Source organism: Sus scrofa, chromosome 6, assembly GCF_000003025.6.
Source record: "Sus scrofa isolate TJ Tabasco breed Duroc chromosome 6, Sscrofa11.1, whole genome shotgun sequence".
Taxonomy (NCBI): Eukaryota; Metazoa; Chordata; class Mammalia; order Artiodactyla; family Suidae; genus Sus; species Sus scrofa.
In genome coordinates, this window is record NC_010448.4 from 57,425 (window position 1) to 79,335 (window position 21,911).

General features: G+C 53.2%; 1 protein-coding gene across 1 annotated transcript; it reads left to right on the forward strand.

Moving 5' to 3' along the window:
- On the forward strand, window positions 7,040-20,788 carry PRDM7 (PR/SET domain 7). Its single transcript, XM_021095773.1, has 10 exons — window positions 7,040-7,153; window positions 7,274-7,397; window positions 7,713-7,820; window positions 10,307-10,360; window positions 12,472-12,624; window positions 13,265-13,366; window positions 13,529-13,800; window positions 14,440-14,507; window positions 15,978-16,183; window positions 18,278-20,788. Exons 1-10 carry the CDS (start codon window positions 7,040-7,042, stop codon window positions 19,471-19,473), a joined length of 2,397 nt encoding a protein of 798 aa, XP_020951432.1. The 3' UTR covers window positions 19,474-20,788.

Consider the following 21,911-nt stretch of genomic DNA (forward strand, 5'->3'; position numbering starts at 1 on the left):
TTGTCAGGTCAAGTTTGGAGAAATTAACTGATTTTTCCAAGGATGTACATCTAATAACCTTGAAAATGCTGGCTGAAGCTTCAATCGTCTCAAATGCTTTTCCACTGAAAATGATGCCTCAGAGCTCCCTGGTGGCTCAGCGGGTTAAGGATCCAGTGTTGTCACTGCAACAACTCTGGTTACAGCTGTGATGCAGGTTCGATCCTTGGTCCTGTAACTTCCACACATGTGCCCCAGGTGAGGTCAAAAAAAAAAAAAAGAGAGGAGTTCCCGTCGTGGCGCAGTGGTTAACGAATCCGACTAGGAACCATGAGGTTGCGGGTTCGGTCCCTGCCCTTGCTCAGTGGGTTAAAGATCCGGCGTTGCCGTGAGCTGTGGTGTAGGTTGCAGACGCGGCTCCGATCCCGCGTTGCTGTGGCTCTGGCGTAGGTTGGCGGCTACAGCTCCGATTCAACCCCTAGCCTGGGAACCTCCATATGCCGCGGGAGCGGCCCAAGAAATAGCAACAACAACAACAACAATAATGCCGAGGGAGTGGCCCAAGAAATAGCAACAACATCAACAAAAAAAAGACAAAAAAAAAAAAAAAGAGAGAGGGAGAGAGAACCTAGTTGTGGGAAGTGACTGCCTGCTTAGGAGGCCGAGGTGTCCTTTGTCTCTTGGCTGCTGGCCCAAGGTCCCAGATTCTTCCAAAGGGCTGTGCAGCAACGTCCAAGAGGAGGAGTGAAGGGCGGCCAGCCGAGGAGGAGCGAGAACTTGAGCTCCCCCTTTTGCCCATCGGGGCCCCTGCCTATTGGAGGCTGCCGACCCACCTGGGGGAGGGCCACCTTCACTCGGATTCCAGTGCTGTCTCCCCAGAAACAACGTCACAAACACACCCCAAAAGTGACGTGTTACCAGCAACCTGGACATGCCTGAGGCTGGTCACGTTCACACGTGAGTCATCAGAGGGCCCACTGAGACGGAGCTGGATGCTCAGGGGCCTTCCCAGGCACAAAAGCCTGTCCCCACCCCACCCCACCCCCCGCCCCCCACCACCTTTCTTCTTTGTGGGAAAAAGGCTTTCAATCTCCAGCACCTTCCTGAGTCCAAGGGCAGCTACTGATGAGGAGCGTGGTGGGGGCAGAAATAGGTAGCAGTGTGGTCGGGGTCTGGGCCTGGTTCCTCCTCAGGGCACGAGCATCATAATTTGATCCCCCCTCTGAGCTCTTCTGTGGGAACCAAGGCCCCTGAGGGGTGGCGGGGGGACCACAGGCTGACGCCCCAGAGCGGCTGGAGCCAGAAGGCCAATGACTGGGATTCCTGAAAGATCACCCTGTCACCCCACCACCCCCCAGTCAGGGAGGGTCCCACGGACTTCGGCCTTCCTCCCAAAGTTTGCCTATGAAAACTTCTCCCCGGAAACCCAGCAGAAGGTCAGGCCTCTCGAGGGGTCTCCTGCTCCCTCTGCTCAGCCCTGAAATAACCCTTTTTCTGCTCCAAACTCTGAACACAAACATGGGTTCTGTACTTTACACTAAATTACACTAATCTGACTACATCCTTTTGCCAAACTGAACGGCTGCAAACAAAAGGAACAGGAAGCCTCCGCTGTTACCCAGAAAGACAGAGCTGAGTGGCCCTGAGAAGGAATTTGGCAGAGAAGGGGCTCTGTGGTGGGGACACACAGTCCCTCGAGGGTAGATGCCTGGCTAAGGAAGCATTTCAATGACCCGGAGACGCTTTCATCATCCCACACAGAGAAAAGTACTCAAATTATTAACTTGAGACGTCTGCTTTCGGGGATTAGCAGTGTTGACGAAAAATTGATCAGTCAGTTCCCAATGTGGCTCAGTGGGTTAAGAATCCAACTCGTACCCATGACGATGCAGGTTCGATCCCTGGCCTCGCTCAGTGGGCTAAGGATCCAGCATTGCCGTGAGCTGTGGTGTATGTAGGTCAAAGACACACCTGGACCCAGTGTTGCTGTGGCTGTGACATAGGCTGCCAGCTACAGCTTCATTCGACCCCTAGCCTGGAAACTTCCATATGCTGCCTGTGAGGCCCCAAAATAAAATACTTATCAGTCAATCTAAGAAAGATTGGAACATTTGAGCCAAATTTGAGAATTATAACCTGGAAAGGGCATAATTTGAGAACTGTACTTTGAAAACTGAGCTGCCCACTAGAAGTCAAGGCGTGTTTATATATGTTTTTTGAGACAGAGGCCGGGCATCAAATGATGTATTATTGACAGTTTCCACAATCAGATCCAAGCTCATCTAAGCCCCGAACTGGTAAGGCTCCTTACAAGATCAGGAAGGAAGGCTATCTTTTTTCCTTTTTTGGCTGCACGTGCAGCATATGGGAGTTTCCAGGCCAAGGATCGAATCCGACCCATATCTGCGATCTACACCACAGCTGCGGCCACGCTGAATCTTTAACCCACTGCGCCACAGTGGGAACTCCAAGAAGGAACATTGTCTTTTAAGAAGTTGTCTTGTGGAGTTCTATTTGTGGCTCAGCAGGTAATGAACCCAACTAGTATCCACGAGAATGTGGATTCGATCTCCGGCCTCCCTCAGTGGGTTAAGGATCCGCCGTTGCCGCAAGTTAAGGCGTAGGTCACAGAGGCAGCTCGAATCCTGGGTGGCTGTGGTTGTGGTGTAGGCTGGCAGCTGTAGTTCTGATTCTACTCCTGGCCTGGGAACTTCCATATGTTGTGGGTGTCGCCCTAAAAAAAGAAAAAAAGAAAAAAAAGAAAAGAAATAGGGGAAGATGGGAAAGAAGGGAGGGAGGGTGAGAGGGAGGAAGAAGAGCTGTCTTGCTGGAGCTGGGAGAACTTTGGGGAAAGTAAGGTTGATGCATAAATGCGGATACACTGCACGCAGTGCCTGGAAAGGCCAAAGGACAGAGAAAGGTGTTTATGTTAAACTTTCCTTGTCTTGCCATAAAACATGAATTTTATTTCACAACAGTAATCTTTTACCAAAACGTATGTTTGAAGATCTATTTCCCGCCCCTCAAAATTCATATACATCCTGGATCCTCCCTACACCTTGAGCTACTGAAAGACTGGCTCTGGGCAAGAGTCCCCAGTTCCCCAAATAAACTGAAGCTCAGGGCTCCTACATTGCGCTTTTTTTTTTTTTTTTTTTTTTCCCAGTTAACACAGGTCTGTTTGTTTTTTTGTTTGTTTTCATCTTTTTGGAGGGGGCACCCTTGGCATCTGGAGGTTCCCAGACTACAGGTTGAATCAGAGCTGCAGCTGCCAGCCTGCACCACAGCGACAGCAACACTGGATCCAAGCCGAATCTGTGACCTATGCTGCATCTCGTGGCAACACCGGATCCTTAACCCACTGATGGAGGCCAGGGAATCAAACCGGCATCCTCATGGATGCTGGTCAGATTCTTAAGAAGCTGAGCCACAGCAGGAGCTCCCTCAGTAAATACAGTTAAAGATGAAATTTTTTAAGAAAATCCAATGTCTGATAGACTAAGCTAGCCCACCCATTCTTCTTCTCCTTTTTTGCAAGGGGGAGGCAGAGGGGGCGCTGCACCTGGGATATGTGGGAGTTCCCAGGCTAGGGGCTGAATGGGAGTTACCCCTGATGCCTATGGCCCATTGATCTACACCTCGGGTGCGGCTGAAAAAAGGGAATAAATTTGGGGGCAGGTTCTTTTGTGCATTCCCTGGTGGCCTAGCAGTTAAGGATCCGGTTTTGCCGCAGCAGCAGCTCTGCCCAAGCTCCCACCACAGGCTGGTTCTTCCCGAGCAGCAAAAGAGGAAGATTCCACCATCTTAACATCTCACGTTTCTTTTCTTCCTTCCTTTCCTCCTTTCTTGAGGCCCTCGGGGGCTCAAAGACCAGATAGACTGGAACCCAGGGGGTGGCAACGACCTGTTCTGAGCCTCATGAATTCAATCTACCGCCCAGGACCCTTCAGGACTATGCTTGTACCCAGAGCTTAAAATGTCTCCAATTTTGTGGACAGTCGCTGCTTGGGAAATAGCCCCGGTGTTTACCTTACTTGCTGCAAGTGACAGATCCTTCCCGCTCCCGCGCTTTGGCCTGGTTGTGTCTTTTGGCTCGACACCCACCAAGACAGGGACCCAGTGTTTGGGTTCAGAGCCCAGTCAGCTCTGTTCTTGGGGATTACCTGAGCGATGGGTCCATTCTCCCAGTTCCTTCTCAACAGCAGGGTAAGCCGTCTCCACAGCAGGGCAACCTTGCCGGGCGATGTTCTGTGGTCCCACCTTGATAATAAGTTGACAGTGGTCCTACTTCCTGTACATGGAGATCATGGTATTTTTCTGTGATCAAAGGTAGAAACATTCTTTCCACGTCGCTTGTGAAATCCAGGAGATGTGGTCTTGAATTTGGTCCCTCATTTTAATGCAAAAGATTTCCAGAGATTTTCAGAGTTTGGGGGTTTCATTTATATCATTTCCAAAGCTTTTTTAGAGCTACATTATGTAGACATGCCAATCACTCATAAGTGCCACTTCTACTTAGAGAAAACTTCTCCCAGTGGTTTTCTAATATGCTGATTAAACCATGTATTGTGTTTGAGTACTTGAACCATATGTTGCTTATTTTGTGTCTCATGAAAATTCAGTGAATTAGCGTTTTCCCCTAATAATGCAATACTCATCAGGTACAATTCTTCTTTTTTTTTTTTGGTTTTTTGCCTTTGCCGCTTCCTGCAGCATATGGAGGTTCCCAGGGTAGGGGTCTAATCGGAGCTGTAGCCACCGGCCTACACCAGAGCCACAGCAACTTGGGATCCGAGCCAAGTCTGTGACCTACACCACAGCTCACAGCAATGCCGGATCCTTAACCTAGTGAGCGGGGGCAGGGATCGAACCTACAACGTCATGGTTCCTAGTCGGATTCGTTAACCACTGCGCCACGACGGGAACTCCACATCAGATACAATTCTTGCTAAAACTGGATTTTACAAGGAAAGGCACCGGCGGTGCTGGTTGGGGAGTACAGCTACAGTCTCACAGAGCAAAGAATCTTGCTTAGGGCATAAGATGGCCATGTCCACTCTAAACACCCACTGGCAACTCACACTGTGGCTCAGCAGGTCAAGAATCCCACTAGTAGGAGTTCCCGTCGTGGCTCAGTGGTTAACGAATCCGACTAGGAACCATGAGGTTGCGGGTTCGGTCCCTGCCCTTGCTCAGTGAGTTAAGGATCCCGCATTGCCATAAGCTGTGGTACAGGTCGCAGAAGAGGCTCTGATACCACGTTGCTGTGGCCCTGGTGTAGGCCAGCGGCTGCAGCTCTGATTAGACCCCTAGCCTGGGAACCTCCATATGCCACGGGAGCGGCCCTAGAAAAGGCAAAAAGACAAAAAAAAAAAAAAAAAAAAAAAAAAGAATCCTACCAGTATCCATGAGAATGCAGATTCCATCCCTGGCCTCGCTCAATGGGTTAAGGCTCCAGCATTACCACAAGTTGAGGCATAGGTCGCAGATGCGGCTCAGCTCTGGCAGGGCTGTGCCCTAGACAGGCAACTTTGGCTCAGATTGCACCCCTAGCCTGGGAACTTCCATATGCCACAGGTGTGGTCTCCCCAAAAAAGACAGCAAACAAACATCGGCTGCCTGGCGGTGGGTGGAGAAAAGAATCAGTGAAAACACCCAGGGACGGCCTCAGCCCTGCAGGCTCTTTTGTTTTGTTTGTCTTTTGAGGGCTGCACTGTGGCTTATGGAGGGTCCCAAGCTAGAGGTCGAATTGGGGTTATAGTCGCTGACCTACGCCACAGCCACATGAATGCCCCATCTGAGCCTGCGACCTACACCACAGCTCATGGCAAGGCCGGATCCTTGACCCGTTGAGCAAGGCCAGGGATCGAACCTGCAGCCTCAAGAACACTAGTCAGATTCCTCCTGCTGAGCCACCACGGGACCTCGGCTGGAGGCTTCTTGACAGACACGCTCAGGACCCAGAGCAGCCAATCCCCAAGGGACGGGGCGGGACCTTTGGCGCGCTCCGCACACTCCCGGCGGCCTATTGGCGGGCCGGCTTCGCTCCCAGCGCTGATTGGTGGCTTGTACCAGACGGGCTTCAGGCGGACTCCCAGCGCTTGGCTTTGCCTCAGCTGCGCGCCAAGGGCATCGCGGCCCCGGTGCGGGCTGAGGGGGCAGCTCGCGAGGACGGCGAGGAGCCTGCAGCGGCGCGCCTTGCGAAGCCCTTCTACACCCTCGGCCGGAGACCGTCAGGTTCCAGGCGGGAGGCCGGACTGCAGCCCAATCCCCTCAGCCTGCGGCCCCTGAAAGCCCCGCCGACGAGGGGCCGAGTGCCTTACCTCAGGGCTCGGGGCGCAGCGCCTTGGTCGTCAGACCCGCGAGCCTCGCGGCCGGAGAACTGAGAGCCCCTCAGGAGCCCCGGCCTCTCCCCCAGCCGAGCCCCCCAGTCCCCGGGGTCGGAGAACCGAGAGCCCCTCAGGAGCCCCGGCCTCCCCCCAGCCGAGCCCCCCGTCCCCGGGGTCGGAGAACCGAGAGCCCCTCAGGAGCCCCGGCCGCCCCCCAGCCGAGCCCCCCGGTCCCCGGGGTCGGAGAACCGAGAGCCCCTCAGGAGCCCCGGCCTCCCCCCAGCCGAGCCCCCCGGTCCCCGGGTCGGAGAACCGAGAGCCCCTCGGGAGCCCCGGCCTCCCCCCAGCCGAGCCCCCCGGTCCCCGGGTCGGAGAACCGAGAGCCCCTCGGGAGCCCCGGCCGCCCCCCAGCCGAGCCCCCCGGTCCCCGGGGTCGGAGAACCGAGAGCCCCTCGGGAGCCCCGGCCGCCCCCCAGCCGAGCCCCCCGGTCCCCGGGGTCGGAGAACCGAGAGCCCCTCGGGAGCCCCGGCCGCCCCCCAGCCGAGCCCCCCGGTCCCCGGGGTCGGAGAACCGAGAGCCCCTCAGGAGCCCCGGCCGCCCCCCCGCCGAGGCCCCCCCCCCCCGCCGAGCCCTCCCCCCGCCCGGTCCCCGGTCCTCAGGGCCGCCCGACCCCTGACAGGAGCCCCCCCCGCCCCCAGCTGTGGCCGCAGCGCCTTCCCCTCCCCGCACCATGCGCCCCGACAGGCGCCCGGAGGAGAGCCCTGACCCAGCCGCTGGGAGCACCGAGCGGAAGGCGGCGGTGAGAGTGGGGCCGCAGGGCCGGCTCCAAGCCGGGCGATCGGAGGTGGGGAGGCCGCCTGGGGACAGGGCGCCCGCCACCTGCACACAAGGGGGAGGAGAAAGCCCAGCTCCCGGTGCTGGCTCGCCTTGGTGAGTCACTGATGCAAGCTATGCTTTCCCCTAGGCCACAGATGCTTTCAAAGACATTTCCATATACTTCTCCAAGGAAGAATGGACAGAGATGGGAGAGTGGGAAAAAATCCGATACAGGAATGTGAAAAGGAACTATGAAGCGCTGACCACTATAGGTAACAGGAAAGGCGGCCGCAGATGAGCCCGGGCAACTTGAAACAGGGCTTCCGTCTGTGTTAGTCCGGCTCTCTCTTAGGTGGCTTCGTCTCGCTCCCATTTCCCTTCTGTGGGGAAAGGGACGCGCAGGAAGTCCTTCTTTCGTGTCAGTGTGGGTCTGGCACCGGCAATGCAGGGCTCACCTCTTGCCTTTAGGCTCTCCCAGCCCATCCCACGAGGCTGCACTGACTTTGCCGTGTGCTCCCCGTTGTCTCTGTGCTTTGTTCCTCCTTCCAGCTCTTCCCTGTTAAGACAGAAAGGTGGCTTCTTTCCAGGTCTCAGAGCCCCTCGGCCAGCTTTCATGTGTCACCGCAGGCAAGCCATCAAACCCCAGGTGGATGACACCGAGGATTCTGACGAAGAATGGACACCAAGGCAGCAAGGTGAGGGGCCAGGAGGATTTAGGCATCTTCCTGAAACCAGCCTGGGTTGAGTCCTCGGCTGCATCTCAGGCATTTGCAAAGAAAACATAATCATCCAGCAAACAAGCAACATGGAAAACAGTATTACACAGTAAGAGACCATCCATATAAACTTTCAAAATGTGTAAAATAATTAGTCTCCTCTTCTCCGCCGTCTTATGTGGGGTTGACTCTGCTCCTCACCATGCCTCTCACAAGACTTTCAGGATCAAACAATTCCTGGCCAAGAAACAGAAGCAAAATCATTCCATTTCTCAATGAAAACTCATAAATAAAACCAGGTACAACTGCAAGAGAAGACCCTGGAGAAGAACCAAGCTGGGCCTATAAAGAGCTGCCCATGAGCTGGCACCCATACGTTTATGCTTTGTCAAGGTCACGTCCATCTACCACCTCACTCTGAAAACATCACTATCTCGAGAGCTGGTTGCGTTTTTTTTGTTTGTTTAATTTGTTTTTGTTTTGTTTCGTTTTAGTTTTTTTGCCTTTTTTTGTCTTTTCTAGGGCCGCACCTGTGGCATATGGAGGTTCCCAGGCTAGGGGTCCAATCAGAGCTACAGCTGCCCACCTACACCACAGCCACAGCAATGAGGGATCCGAGCCGAGTCTGCGACCTACACCACAGCTCACGGCAACGCCGGATCCTTAACCAACTGATCGAAGCCAGGGATCGACCCACAACCTCATGGTTCCCAGTCAGATTAGTTAAACACTGAGCCAGGACAGGATCTCCTGGTTGTGTTTTTTTGGCAAAATGATTTTTCTGTTTATATCAGTGTTTCTGCACTAGTGCCTTGGCTCAGTAATAAATGAGCTCTTTGTTGGGAAAAGATTATATATATTACTTATAGATACATTAAAAAGTGGTAAATGCAGAGTTGCCATTGTGGCTCAGGGGTAACGAAACTCGACTAGTATCCATGAGGACACGGGTTCAATCCCTGACCTTGCTCGGTGGGTTAAAGGATCTGATGTTTCCATGAGCTGTGGTGTAGGTCGAAGATGAGGCCCAGATACAGCATCGGTGTGACTGTGGCATATGCCAGAGGCTACAGCTTGGATTCAACCCCTAGCCTGGAACTTCTATGTGCCGCAGATGTAGCCCTAAAAAGATTAAAAAAAAAATTTTTTTTTTAAAGTACCAAATTCATCACCAGGGCAGTAAGGACTGGCAAGTGGCTTCATTTTTGGGTTTGAATTTTGAAACAGAAATAAAAAGATCTGAAACAGTGGGGGCTAAATGTTGACGTAAGACTGAATGGTGATGGGTGTATAGGTTTTCCAGTATCACTCTTTTTTAAATGATTACTCTTGCTAAACATTTTTAATTAATGAAAGGGCATGTAAAGAAACCTTAATAAGACTGTAAATTCACCAAAGAGCTTCCTAATGCTACTTTCATAAACAGTTCAGTTACTGGATTAAATCTCTTAGAAGAGGAAATGATTAACACAGTATGTCAAGATACATAATTTATTCACGTACATTTAATCATACCACAGGATCTTCCTACCCCGAGATGAAACTGATTTTGTCTTGATTCTAGGAAAGGATTTTTTTTTTTATTTTATGACCAGACCTGAGGCATATGGAAGTTACCCCAGCCAGGGATCAAATCCAAGCTGCCACCTGCAGCCTACACCACAGCTGTGGCAACCCCAGATCCTTAACACCCTGCGCTGCCAGGCCGGGGACTGAACCAGCAACACCACAGGAACAAACCAGATCATTAACCCACTGTGCCACAGTACGAACGCCTATATCTAATTTTCTGAGGAAACTTCATACTGTTTTCCATAAAAGCTGCAACATTTTACATTTCTAATAATAATGTGGCAAGGTGTGAAAGGTTCTAATTTCTCTACATCCTTATCAACACTTGCTATTGTCTTTTTTTTTTTTTTTTTCCATGGTGGCTTTCCCAACAGGCATGAGATAATTTCTCACTGTGGTTTCAATTTGCACCTGATTGGCAGTATCAAACATCTTTTCACATGCTTCTTGGCCCTTTGTATATCTTCTTTGGAGAAATGTCTCTTTCCCACTGTGTTAGCTCAGGCTGCCATAACAAAATACCAGGGCCTGAGTGGCTTAATCCACAGAAACCTGTTTTCTCACAATTCCTGAGGATGGAAGTTTGATATCAGAGTGGCTGCCGTGGTCAAGTTATCTTCCTGGTTAGGGATCCCGCTTTGTCACCGAAGCAGCCTGGGTCACTGCTATGGTGCGGGTCCGATCGGTGGTGTGGGTTCAGGCCAAGGTCTAGGATCATTCCCTGGCCTGGGAACTTCCGCATGCCAAGGGAAAAGAAACCACCTTCTGGCCACCCTGTGGTAACCCTGTACCTGTCATCCTCTGGTTCGGAACCCTCTGTCCCTAATTAGAATAGCCAGAGTTTGGAAACACTTACCAACCGACCACAGAACTAATTTCTCATCATCTTTTAGTTAAACCTTGTCGCGTGGCCTTCAGAGTGGAGCACAATAAACACCAGAAGGTGAGTATTTCCCAAATCCTGTTGACAAGAAAATTTCCCTCCAAGATCCCAGGACAGGTAAGAATAGGGCAATGGACCGAGTATCCTGGCAACCTGCCCTCATCTCTGAGCACAGCGTCCGACAGCGTCGTTCACAAGAGCAGCCTTACAAAACACTACCTTAGTTTCATAATATTTGAGACTTTATCTGAAGCATTTTACATCAATGAACTCAAACCTTACCACAATCCTACAGTGCCTCTAGGTAGGTACTATAATTCTCACCATTTATCGATCAAGAGGTAAAGAAATGTTTGATAATATGCTTGAGATCCCAGTGTCACTGGTTGTGTGATCTAATCCAAAGCTCCTTCTCTAAACCACTTACCAGCTGATTAGAAGTTCCACAGTTTTGTAAAGTTGACACTGTCTTGTTCATACATCTTTCTGTCATTCATCTGATTTTTTCAACCCCCGTTTTTTCCGCTGTGCTAACATGACAGAGGTGCTAACGCCATCTGACTAAGGGATGCTTCCAAATACGTGGGTAATTGGTACAGCGAATAGTCCATGAGGAAGGCGTTTGGATCCCCCTCAGAGGCTCCTTGTCTATTAAGACGAAGCATCCCCTAGCCCTGATAAGCCTCAGGTTTATCACTGAAAAACTGCATATAAGAGAATTACTTAAGGACTTCATATAGGCTACATGCTTCTCAGTAGAAACCCATCCATCTGGAACGACTTTCAAAAGCTCAATCCTTTTTTTTTTTTTTTTCTTCTTCTTCTTTCTATAGCCACACCTGTGGCATATGGAGGTTCCCAGGCTAGGGGCTCAGTCAGGAACTATAGCCACCGGCCCATGCCGCAGCCACAGCAGCACCAGATCTGGGCCGTGTCTGCGACCTACACCACAGCTCACGGCAACGCTGGATCCTTTGACCCACTGAGTGAGGCCAGGGATCGAACCTGGTCTCATGGTGCTAGGCAGATCGGTTTCTGCTGCGCCAGGATGGGAACTCCCAGGAATGCTCATTCCTGCACGAGGAGGTGCTCCTCCCGCCCAGCTCTAACTGGGCGATGCTGAAGTTTGGGACCACCTGCTTAGCCTGCGCCCGCACTGCAAGCTGTGAGAGCCTGGTCCCCACTGGTTTCTTCAATGAAGTCCCAGATCCAGCTCAAGGGACCTGAGGGCCCCCCGAATGTTTTCTGAATGAGTGACCCCACATTTAAATGATGAACTAGAAGCAAGAGTGTCGGGGCATGCTGAAAATAATATATGTGAGCTAGACTTCCAATGCGGCTGAACCATATTTCAAATATGGTTATGGTTGAAGGGGTCGACTGATAGCAGGACTGGACCCTCACTTCGCACTGGATTAAAGAGCTCACAAAACAGTTTCGTGAACATCATTAGATTTCATGTTTACGACAACATGACTCAGCACATACAGTAGTTTAAGGATCAGGAAACGGATGAGAACTAGCTCATCGTACAGCCTTATTCAAGTCGAAGTGACGGGAACAAGCTAACCTAATTGCAGATACTCTCTGGAGGACATGGCTTTTAGCATCATCTATGGCCTGCTTATTCTGCCAGCCGTCTCTTTGTTCTCCTCCCAGTCTCAATGCTCTGTCACCTCATTTTCCAGCTGTGTTTGCCCCCTCTCTGCTTTTCTAGTTCTTCTTCCATCAAATATCCACTCACTAAGAGAACATCCCCTGGAGTTCCTGTTGTGGCTCAGCGGGTTAAGAACCTGACTGGTACCCGTGAGGATACGGGTTCAGTCCCTGGCCTTGCTCCGTGGGTTAAGGATCCGGGGTTGCCGTGAGCTGCAGCATAGGTCGCAGATGCGGCTCGGATCTGGCGAGGCTGTGGCTGTGGTGTGGGCTGGCGGCTGCAGCTCCGATTCGACCCCCGGCCTGGAGGCAGTGGAAGAGAGAGAACCTTAGGAAGTGGGTTCTAGCCCTGCAGCCACCCACTTGGGCCCTTTATTTACTTCAGTGTTCAGGAACCCCGGGCACTCCCCAGTTGGTGACATTGCTAACTGCAGTCGTGCATGTGAAAGCACTTCGTAATTCCCAGAGAACTAAAGAAATCCACGTTGTCTTTTACTATGTGACCCACATGGAAGAGAGTGTCCAGGGTGCCATTAAGTAACAAATCTAGTTTGAAGGAACTGTTGACAACAGCGGAGGTGCCAGAGACAAGTGGCTCAGAGCAGGCCCAGGAACCTGTGTCCCCTCCTGGAGAAGCAAGTACCTCTAGACGGCGCTCTGGACAAGAACTGGGTAAGAGAAAACAACACGGGACCTGCGTCCCTCTAACCCCTTGGAAAGGCCGGAGAATGGGGCCTCGCACGGGGGACTGTGGGTAGGCGTGGGTTTAAGCTGGACTCAGCTGAGGTCTCAAGGGAGCGCCGGGGCCTTGGGGAAATATTACACACTTTCTGAGCCCCTAGTTGCTGTTCTGCAAAGTGAAGACACGGGCATAGAGCCCACATGTTGTTTGAAAGCATTAAAGGAGACACGCCAGTGCTGAGACCACAAACCGTCCAATGAACCTGTCTGTGACAGCAGAGGCCATGCTTACTTAGTGTTTTCTGTTTAGGCCTTTACTGAATGCCTAATGTGCAATGTGCCCGCAACAAATATTTTCTGAATGAAAAAATATGTGAATGAACCATTTTCTAAGCAGAAAGGTTCGGAAGTTAAGCCTATTAATGGGATGAGCCGGAAGCTACCATTGAATTAGGCGTCTGTAGTCGGTGTGGAGACTCAGTCTCTGAACCAACAGCTCACGGGGTGAAAACACAGACCCTACAGAAGGACAGGCGACGAAGTGAAGGGAAGGTAGTTCACATCTTCTGGTAAAACGGGGACGAACGCACAGACCCCACCAGCCCTGCTCACCTGGTCTTCTCCAACTCAGCCCGCAGAAGGAAGGACACGGAAGCCCGGATGTACAGCCTGCGAGAAAGAAAGGGCCACGCCTACCAGGAAGTCGGGGAGCCCCAGGACGACGACTACCTCTGTGAGTGACCCCCGCGCCCACGCACCAGGAGGACTGTTCTGTCTTGGCACAGTCGCCCCCTCCCTGGAGACTGGGAGTCCAGGACGGGGGCTCCCTGAGGCCGAGGCGCGGCTCTTTCTGCAGCTCTCTGTACCCTCTAATCCCTGTTGCTCTGGCCTCCAGATTGTGAGAAGTGTCAGAACTTCTTCATTGACAGCTGTGCCGCTCACGGGCCCCCGACCTTTGTCAAGGACAGTGCAGTGGACAAGGGGCATCCCAACCGCTCAGCCCTCACTCTGCCCCCTGGGTTAAGAATCAGACCGTCAGGCATCCCTGAGGCTGGCCTTGGAGTGTGGAACGAGGCCCACGATCTGCCGCTGGGCCTGCACTTTGGCCCCTACGAGGGCCAAGTCACAGAGGATGAAGAGGCGGCCAACAGTGGATACTCCTGGCTGGTGAGTCCTTTGGCTTCCAGGCCCATTCCACACACCAGGACAGAGATGGGGCCCACAGGGCTAGCTCTGCATAGTGAGTGGGATTTGCATGAACTTGGAGCTTCTATTTAAAGATCAGAGGAGGAGTTCCCGTCATGGCTCAGCAGTTAACGAATCTGACTAACATCCACGAGGACACAGGTTTGGCCCCTGGCCTCATTCAGTAGGTTAAGGACCCGGCGTTGCCGTGAGCTGTGGAGTAGGTCGCAGACACGGCCTGGATCTGGCGTTGCTGTGGCTCTGGTGTGGGCCTGCAGTTCTAGCTCCAATTCAACCCCTAGCCTGGGAACCCCCATATGCCATGGATGCGTCCCTAGAAAAGGCAAAAAAGCCAAAAAAAAAAGATCAGAGGAGAGGTGGGAACACAACGGAACAGATACAAGGCAGCAGCTCCTCCCTCCTGGGCCCTTGTCCTGAGTGGACAAACCCGCCGAGAGGCGCACATGATGATTAAGGAGCTTATCACGCGGCCACAAGTGGCAGCTAAATCCACGCAGGGTGAGGGCACTGATACAGCAGAGGGGAACAGTTCTTCCTTTACCTCCCACCAAAAGAACAAGTGAGCAAAAAAAACCCTTAACTTCTTTTTCTGAAACTCAGATCACCAAAGGGAGAAACTGCTACGAGTATGTGGACGGAAAGGACAAATCCTGGGCCAACTGGATGCGGTAAGTCTAGGAAGCTTCCAGGGCCGAGGAGGACATTCCTCTCGCTCCAGCCCACACCCTTCCTTCTCATTCTGCCTCCCTCCGTGTCTTTACTAAATCTTCTGTTCCTGGGGTTCCCGTCGTGGCTCAGTGGCTAACGAATCCGACTAGGAACCACGAGGTTGCGGTTCGATCCCTGGCCTCGCTCAGTGGGTTAAGGACCTGGCGTTGCCGTGAGCTGTGGTGTAGGTCGCAGACTCGGCTCAGATCCCGAGTTGCTGTGGCTGTGGTGTAGACCGGTGGCTACAGCTCCGACTGGACCCCTAGCCTGGGAATCTCCATATGCTGCAGGAAGCGGCCCTAGAAAAGGCAAAAAGACAAAAAACAACAACAACAACAAAAAACCTAAATCTTCTGTTCTGCTCTTTCAAGAGATATTAGGGGGAAAAAAGGAAATAAAAATACAGTATATTTCCCCAAAATGTAAGTCTCAATCCCAGACAGAATTTGGGTACTTGAAAAAATCTTGGAGTCTAGAGTCCCCCAGTACACTTTAATTTACCTAATCAACACTTATCAGCACTTACTGGAGTTCCCACTGTTGCACAGCAGGGTAAGGATCCGGCATTATCTCTGCGGGGGCACGGGTTTGATCCCTGGCCTGGGAACGTCCATGTGCCACGGGTACAGCCATAAAGAAAAAAGAGCAAAAGCACTTGCTATGTGCCGGTGTAGACAGCGGGGTGCACTGCTTGAACGGGTCCTCACGGAGAACACACCCCAGCCAGCCACTCAACAACTGACTTCAGGAATATGCAGCTACAGGTTCCTGTTTTTCAAGAAGTACAGCGTCAGGATAAACAAGGGGCCTTTAGTCTGTGAGGGCAGGCTGCCTTCCTGTGCTCGGGTCTCCTCAGACTGGGTTCTGGAGCCTTTGAAGCAAGGGCCTCTCGCTTCATCGGGGGATGCGGAAGGTGAAGCAACTGTCACTACCCAAGCGAGCGCTCCAAGTTGCCGCAGGAGCCTGGGGGAGGCAAGCCACTGGGGCCCTGGAAAAAGGTGGGGAGACTGCAGAAGCGCCTCTCAAGGGAAGAGAGGCTGGGGCTGAGTGGTGAGGAGGTGCGCTGACCCAGAAGCAGAGGTCATGACCACGCACCAAGTCCTGCAGAATAGAAACAGGACTTAACTGAGAGCCTGGAGAAGCTAGAGGTCACCAGGTTTTATGGTCACCAGGTTTTTGTGAAGACAAGCCTGAAACCGGGCTTTGGAAGATGGCTACTCAGGTAAGGGGAGAGCCTTCCAGCCAGGACGAGCCCTGCAGACGGGATCTGGAGACAGGAATTCACATGGCCAAAGGGACTTGGGTACCGGCAGGTTCCTGAGGTCGGTGGGGCCGGGGCAGCCTCGGGGCATGAGGGCACGAGCTGGACGTGGGCCTGACGGGCTGAGAACTCATCGGGTGGTTTTCTCCCCTCTCCTGCCTCATCCCAGGTATGTGAACTGCGCGCGGGACGACGAGGAGCAGAACCTGGTGGCCTTTCAGTATCACAGGCAGATCTTCTACCGAACCTGCCGGGTGGTCAGGCCGGGCTGTGAACTGCTCGTCTGGTACGGGGACGAGTACGGCCAGGAGCTGGGCATCAAGTGGGGCAGCAAGTGGAAGAAAGAGCTCACAGCAGGGATCACGGCAGGGCCAGGTGGGCACCACCCCTTTGCAGCGCAAAAAAAGAGAAAAATCCGGGGTTCCCGATGTGGTGCAGTGGTTAACGAATCTGACTAGGAACCATGAGGTTGCGGGTTTGATCCCTGGCCTTGCTCAGTTGGTTAAGGATCTGGCACTGCTGTGAGCGGTGGTGTACGTTGCAGATGTGGCTCGGACCCCGCGTTGCGGTGGCTCTGGCGGAGGCCGGCGGCTACAGCTCCGACTGGACCCCTAGCCTGGGACCCTCCATAGGCCATGGTGCAGCCCTGAAAAAAAAAAAAAGATGCTTCAGAAACGGATTCATTTCACATCTTTGATTTTTCCAATTTTTCTATTAACATTTGTGTTGTAATTTTTTACTACTTCACCCCAAAAATATATAACATCATTCAGGCTGAAGGGCTTAGAGGCCAAAAACAAGCCTGCAAGCACCCGTCGGCTCTCTCCCCTTGGGCTGTTTCTGCTTCCTTTCTTCATTTTGCTACAGGCTGTGTGCCTGCTGACTTGCATTCAGTCACTAGGCCACTTAGTTGTCGTGGGACTTCACACTCTGTGCCAGACAGGGCTCCAGGAGCTAGAAATGGGGCCTGAACAAGACGAGAATCACTGCCCTGGGGTAGCAAGTGCCTCACACCAGACAGGGTTTAGGAAAAGAAATCCAGGCCAAGGGCCTCAGGATCACGGAAGCGGAGGTGGGGGTGGCAGAGGGCGGGGAAGGGCTGGGGCCAGAGAGGACATTTGTGCAAAGGACTCCAGCGGAGGGAGCAGCAGTGACCCAGCCCCAGGGAGGTGAGACCATTCAGGTGGCCACAGAAAGAGAGGAGCCGGGCAGATACACCGCAGCCCACGGCCCACGGTGGGCACTGGGGTTTCCTGGGTGAGATGGAAGACTGTGTAGTTGTCAGGTGGAAGTGGCGTGTTGTCTGTCCTAAGACGATGCTCTGCTTAGTTTCTGGGGAGAGAGAGCAGTGCAGGGTCCCCTCGGAGGTCAGTTCATCACAGGTGAGAGTGGGCAGTGGGCAGGCAGAACATGGGCAGGTGTTAAGCTGGGAAGGGTCTGCCTGGAGACGCATTTTTGCACAGGACTTCCTTTTATTTTTTTTTTTTTTTTTGCCATTTCTTGGGCCGTTCCGCGGCATATGGGGGTTCCTAGGCTAGGGGTCGAATCGGAGCTGTAGCTGCCGGCCTACGTCAGAGCCACAGAAACGCAGGCTCCGAGCCATGTCTGTGACCTACACCACAGCTCATGGCAGTACTGGATCCTTAACCCACTGAGCAAGGCCAGGGATCCAACTGTGTCCTCAGGGACACCAGGGAGAGTCGTTAACTGCTGAGCCATGACGGGAACTCCTTTCCTACTGTATTTTAAATGATGTATGAATATTTGCTCTGACGCCCGAGGAAGGACATATTTTCATTTATGCTTATTTCGAAAACGGAGAGAGATGCGATTCATGACCTCCTTGGGGCAGCAGAGGCCACAGTCCTTTGGTCGGTGGGACCTGGACCACTCTGCCTCATCCAGTCTGAATCCACTTCCTCAGAAAGATCCAGACACAGAGAGGTGCTCAGCTAACGATGTCTGACTGAGGAGACTCAAATGCAGCTTCACGCGCACATGCCCTCAGCATCGCTCCACGCTGCCTCCCACACCCGCGGCTCACCAGGCCGAGCGCCGCCAAGTTCTCAGATCCCGTCCCCTCACCCAGGCTGAATCCACCTACATCATCAAGAGTGTGGTTATCCCTCAACAGGGTAAAACAGCTGTGGACACTGTGTGACAGACTAAGACTCTAAAGACGCTCAGCCTGGGGAAAGGTCACTGCAGCTCCATCTTTAGGAGGAGGAAAGCTGCCTCTGATGCCCTTTGAAGGGCCCCAGTCTGGGCGATGGGTAGGAAAGGCCCTTGGTGCAGCCTTTCTGGATTTCTGAAGAAGATGCAGCACATTAAAATGGAACGGAGAGACAGACTGTAAAGCAGCACTTGGTGGGAGGCAGAGCTGGCCCTGCCGGCGCTAAGATGATGAGTGGGGCAGGCCTTCCCCGCAGACAAATCACCCACCTGACCCAAGGCTTCCTCCTCTTTCAGCAGAACCAAAGCCAAAGATCCATCCATGTCCCTCCTGCTCTCTGGCCTTCTCCAGCCAGAGATTCCTCAGCCAACATGTGGAACGCAGCCACCCCTCTCAGAGCCTCCCAAGAGCATCTGCAAGAAGAGGCCTCCAACCAGAGGGTCCCTGCCCAGACAATCAACAGCAGCAGCAGCCATATCCTGATCCACACAGCTGGGATGGCACATCTGAAAGTCAGGACGTCAAGGAAGGGTCCAAACCTTTCCTGGAAAGGAGAAGGCTGAGGAAGACTTCAAGGGCCTCTTCCTACGCACCCGAAGGGCAAATGAGGAGTTCTAGGGTACGTGAGAGAATGACGGAGGAAGAGCCCAGCGCAGGCCAGAAAGTGAACCCAGAGGACACAGGCACACTATTCACGGTGGCAGGAGAGTCAGGAATTCTAAGGGTCGAGAACAGAGGGTATGGGCCAGACTCGGGTCTCACCAGACACCCGAGGACACACACAGGGGAGAAGCCCCATGTCTGCAGCGAGTGTGGGCGAGGCTTCAGTGTGAAGTCACATCTCATCAGACACCAGAGGACACACACGGGGGAGAAGCCCTATGTCTGCAGGGAGTGTGGGCGAGGCTTCAGTGTGAAGTCACATCTCATCAGACACCAGAGGACACACACGGGGGAGAAGCCCTATGTCTGCAGGGAGTGTGGGCGAGGTTTCAGTGTGAAGTCAAGTCTCATCACACACCAGAGGACACACACGGGGGAGAAGCCCTATGTCTGCAGGGAGTGTGGGCGAGGCTTCAGTGTGAAGTCACATCTCATCAGACACCAGAGGACACACACGGGGGAGAAGCCCTATGTCTGCAGGGAGTGTGGGCGAGGCTTCAGTGAGAAGTCAAGTCTCGTCACACACCAGAGGACACACACAGGGGAGAAGCCCTTTGTCTGCAGGGAGTGTGGGCGAGGCTTCAGTGTGAAGTCAAGTCTCGTCACACACCAGAGGACACACACGGGGGAGAAGCCCTATGTCTGCAGGGAGTGTGGGCGAGGCTTCAGTGTGAAGTCAAATTTCATCACACACCAGAGGACACACACGGGGGAGAAGCCCTATGTCTGCAGGGAGTGTGGGCGAGGCTTCAGTGAGAAGTCAAGTCTCGTCACACACCAGAGGACACACACAGGGGAGAAGCCCTATGTCTGCAGGGAAGGTGAGTGAGTCATTACCAACAAACCACATCTTAACCACAGAAGGATTAATGTTGCCACCAGATAGTCTATACCTCAGCTCTGCGAAGGCTTCAAAGGAAGTCTGTGACCCCTTACAGTCCTCACAAGTGTCCTGAGTGCAGAAATAACTGGTTAAATAGATCCTCCACTTTCATGACAAGAGTTGAGGCAGACAAACAGGGGAGGGTTTCTTAAGTGTCCTGGAGATGTTCATACCAGTTCTCTTGCTGGCTTTCGGCTTCCTGTTCCAATAAATTTTGTCTCCATAAACATCTGAAGCCCAGACTATGTACCTCATTGCCCCATTATCACTGAAAGAAGTGGGGTCCAGGAGGCCACAGAGAACTCATATTTTCAGCCCAGTCTCCAAAAGAACTGAATCCCTGGAAAGGCCTAAGTCTGGAGTCAAGCCACTTAAGCTTATCGATCAATTCCTGGGTCCAGGGAGAGAAGTCGAGGATTTGGGACAGACTCACCAAGGCAGGGAGTTCCCTGGTGCCTTGGGAAGTGTGGCCTTTTCTCCTAAGAGATGCCACCCTCCCTTGGCCTCTCATGGCTCCCCTCTGGTTTCCTTGACTTCCGTAGGCTCAGAGGGGAAAGCCGCGTGCACACGTGAGTGCACGCGCACACCCCGGCTCAGTCCGGGGCATCCACCTCCCTCCCTCTCTCTGCTGGGCGCTCAGGCATGGGGACTCCAGATCCGAACACAGTGGTGGATTCTCAGCTCTGCCCTCACCCGCTGGTGGCCTAAGGCAAGATGCTCAACCTCTCTGTGCCTCCTTTCTCATCTGGAAAATGGGGTGGGAGGGCCCAATGGATGAGCACAGGCAGAGGCCGGTGCAGAGGCTGAGAATGCAGGCCCCGCACGCTGCTATTCTGTCCCTGCATGACCTGCAAGGCCCACGTCTTCCAGGTCCTTAGAGCCGGAGCACAGGGCCTGGGAAGCGCTCCGACGCCAGGCAGACCCTCAGCTGCCCAGGAAGGAGGCAGAAGGCAGGCCTGCCTAGTGAGCCGTGACCTCCCTCCCCAGGCCGCCTCCCCGGGGCCGGCAGGACTGGCAGGCGCCTGTGAGACGAGACCCTCAGCCTCGCCCTGGCTGAGAACAGAGTCTGGAGACGCATCTCTGAGCCTCTCCTGCCCCACCTGCGCTGAGTGTCCACACTGCAGCTGCCGCAACACACGCCTCGTACTCACTTGGGGCAAAATTGTTGCTGCCTGACCCTTTCATCTCCAGATTTAGGTTTCCAAGTGCGGTCTGGTGGGACAAGGGGCCGCTGGGCAGAGCAGGGCCGCACGGGGGGGGGGGGGGGGGTGGTCGCGTCTAACGTCCCCAAGGCCCAGGAGCAGAGGGTTCCTGTGGCCCAGGCGGGGATGAGCAGCCTCACGTGAGGACCAGCGCACACGGCTCCCACCGCTGGATCAGAGAGGGTGCTGAGCGCCAAGCAGGCGCGCTGTTCCTGGGCCGAGCTGAGCTGGGACAGAGAGGAGGCGGTGGTCTCGTCTCTAAGAAGCAGTCACGTCCTCTCCTCCCAGTGACCGCCCTGCTCCTGACCGATGGTCCAGGGAAGCTGAAGCCCTCTCTCCACAAGACACCAAAAGGGTGCCCAAATCCAGTGAGGCCTCGAGCAATGGGCTGCGGGCCCCTCCCTGTGGCAGGATGGTGCAATTACCGAACCCATGTGGATCTCACCCATAAATAGCCACCACGGTCTTCTTTCTTTCACGCTTTTTTTTTTTTTTTTTTTTTTTTTTGGCTTTTTAGGGCCACACTTGCGGCATATGGAGGTTTTTCAGGCTAGGGGTCAAATTGGAGCTGCCTACATCAGAGCCACAGCAACGCAGGAACCGAGGCACGTCTGCAACCTACACCACAGTTCATGGCAATGCTGAAACCTTAACCCACTGATCGAGGCCAGGGATCAAACGTGTGTCCTCACAGAGATGAAATATGTACTATAAGACCTTATTTTCTAAGCTCTCATGCTCGATGGCAAGCTTTGTTAGAAAAAAAAAGGGGGGGATATTTTAGAGTTCCCGTCGTGGCTCAGTGGTTAACGAATTCGACTAGGAACCATGAGGTGGCAGGTTCGGTCCCTGGCCTTGCTCAGTGGGTTAAGGATCCAGCGTTGCCATGAGCTGTGGTGTCGGTCGCAGACGTGGCTCGGATCCCACGTTGCTGTGGCTCTGGCGTAGGCCTGTGGCTACAGCTCTGATTGGATCCCTAGCCTGGGAACCTCCATATGCTGTGGGAGCGGCCCAAGAAATGGCAAAAAGACAAAAAAAAAAAAAGGGAAATTTCAAAAGACAGACAATAAAATCCCCTATAATCGCATAGTGAATACTAATTAATCCCGAGAGTTAGAGCGTCTGGGTCACCACACACAGACAACAGCTGATTTTCGAGGTTACTCATGACACATTTTTTGA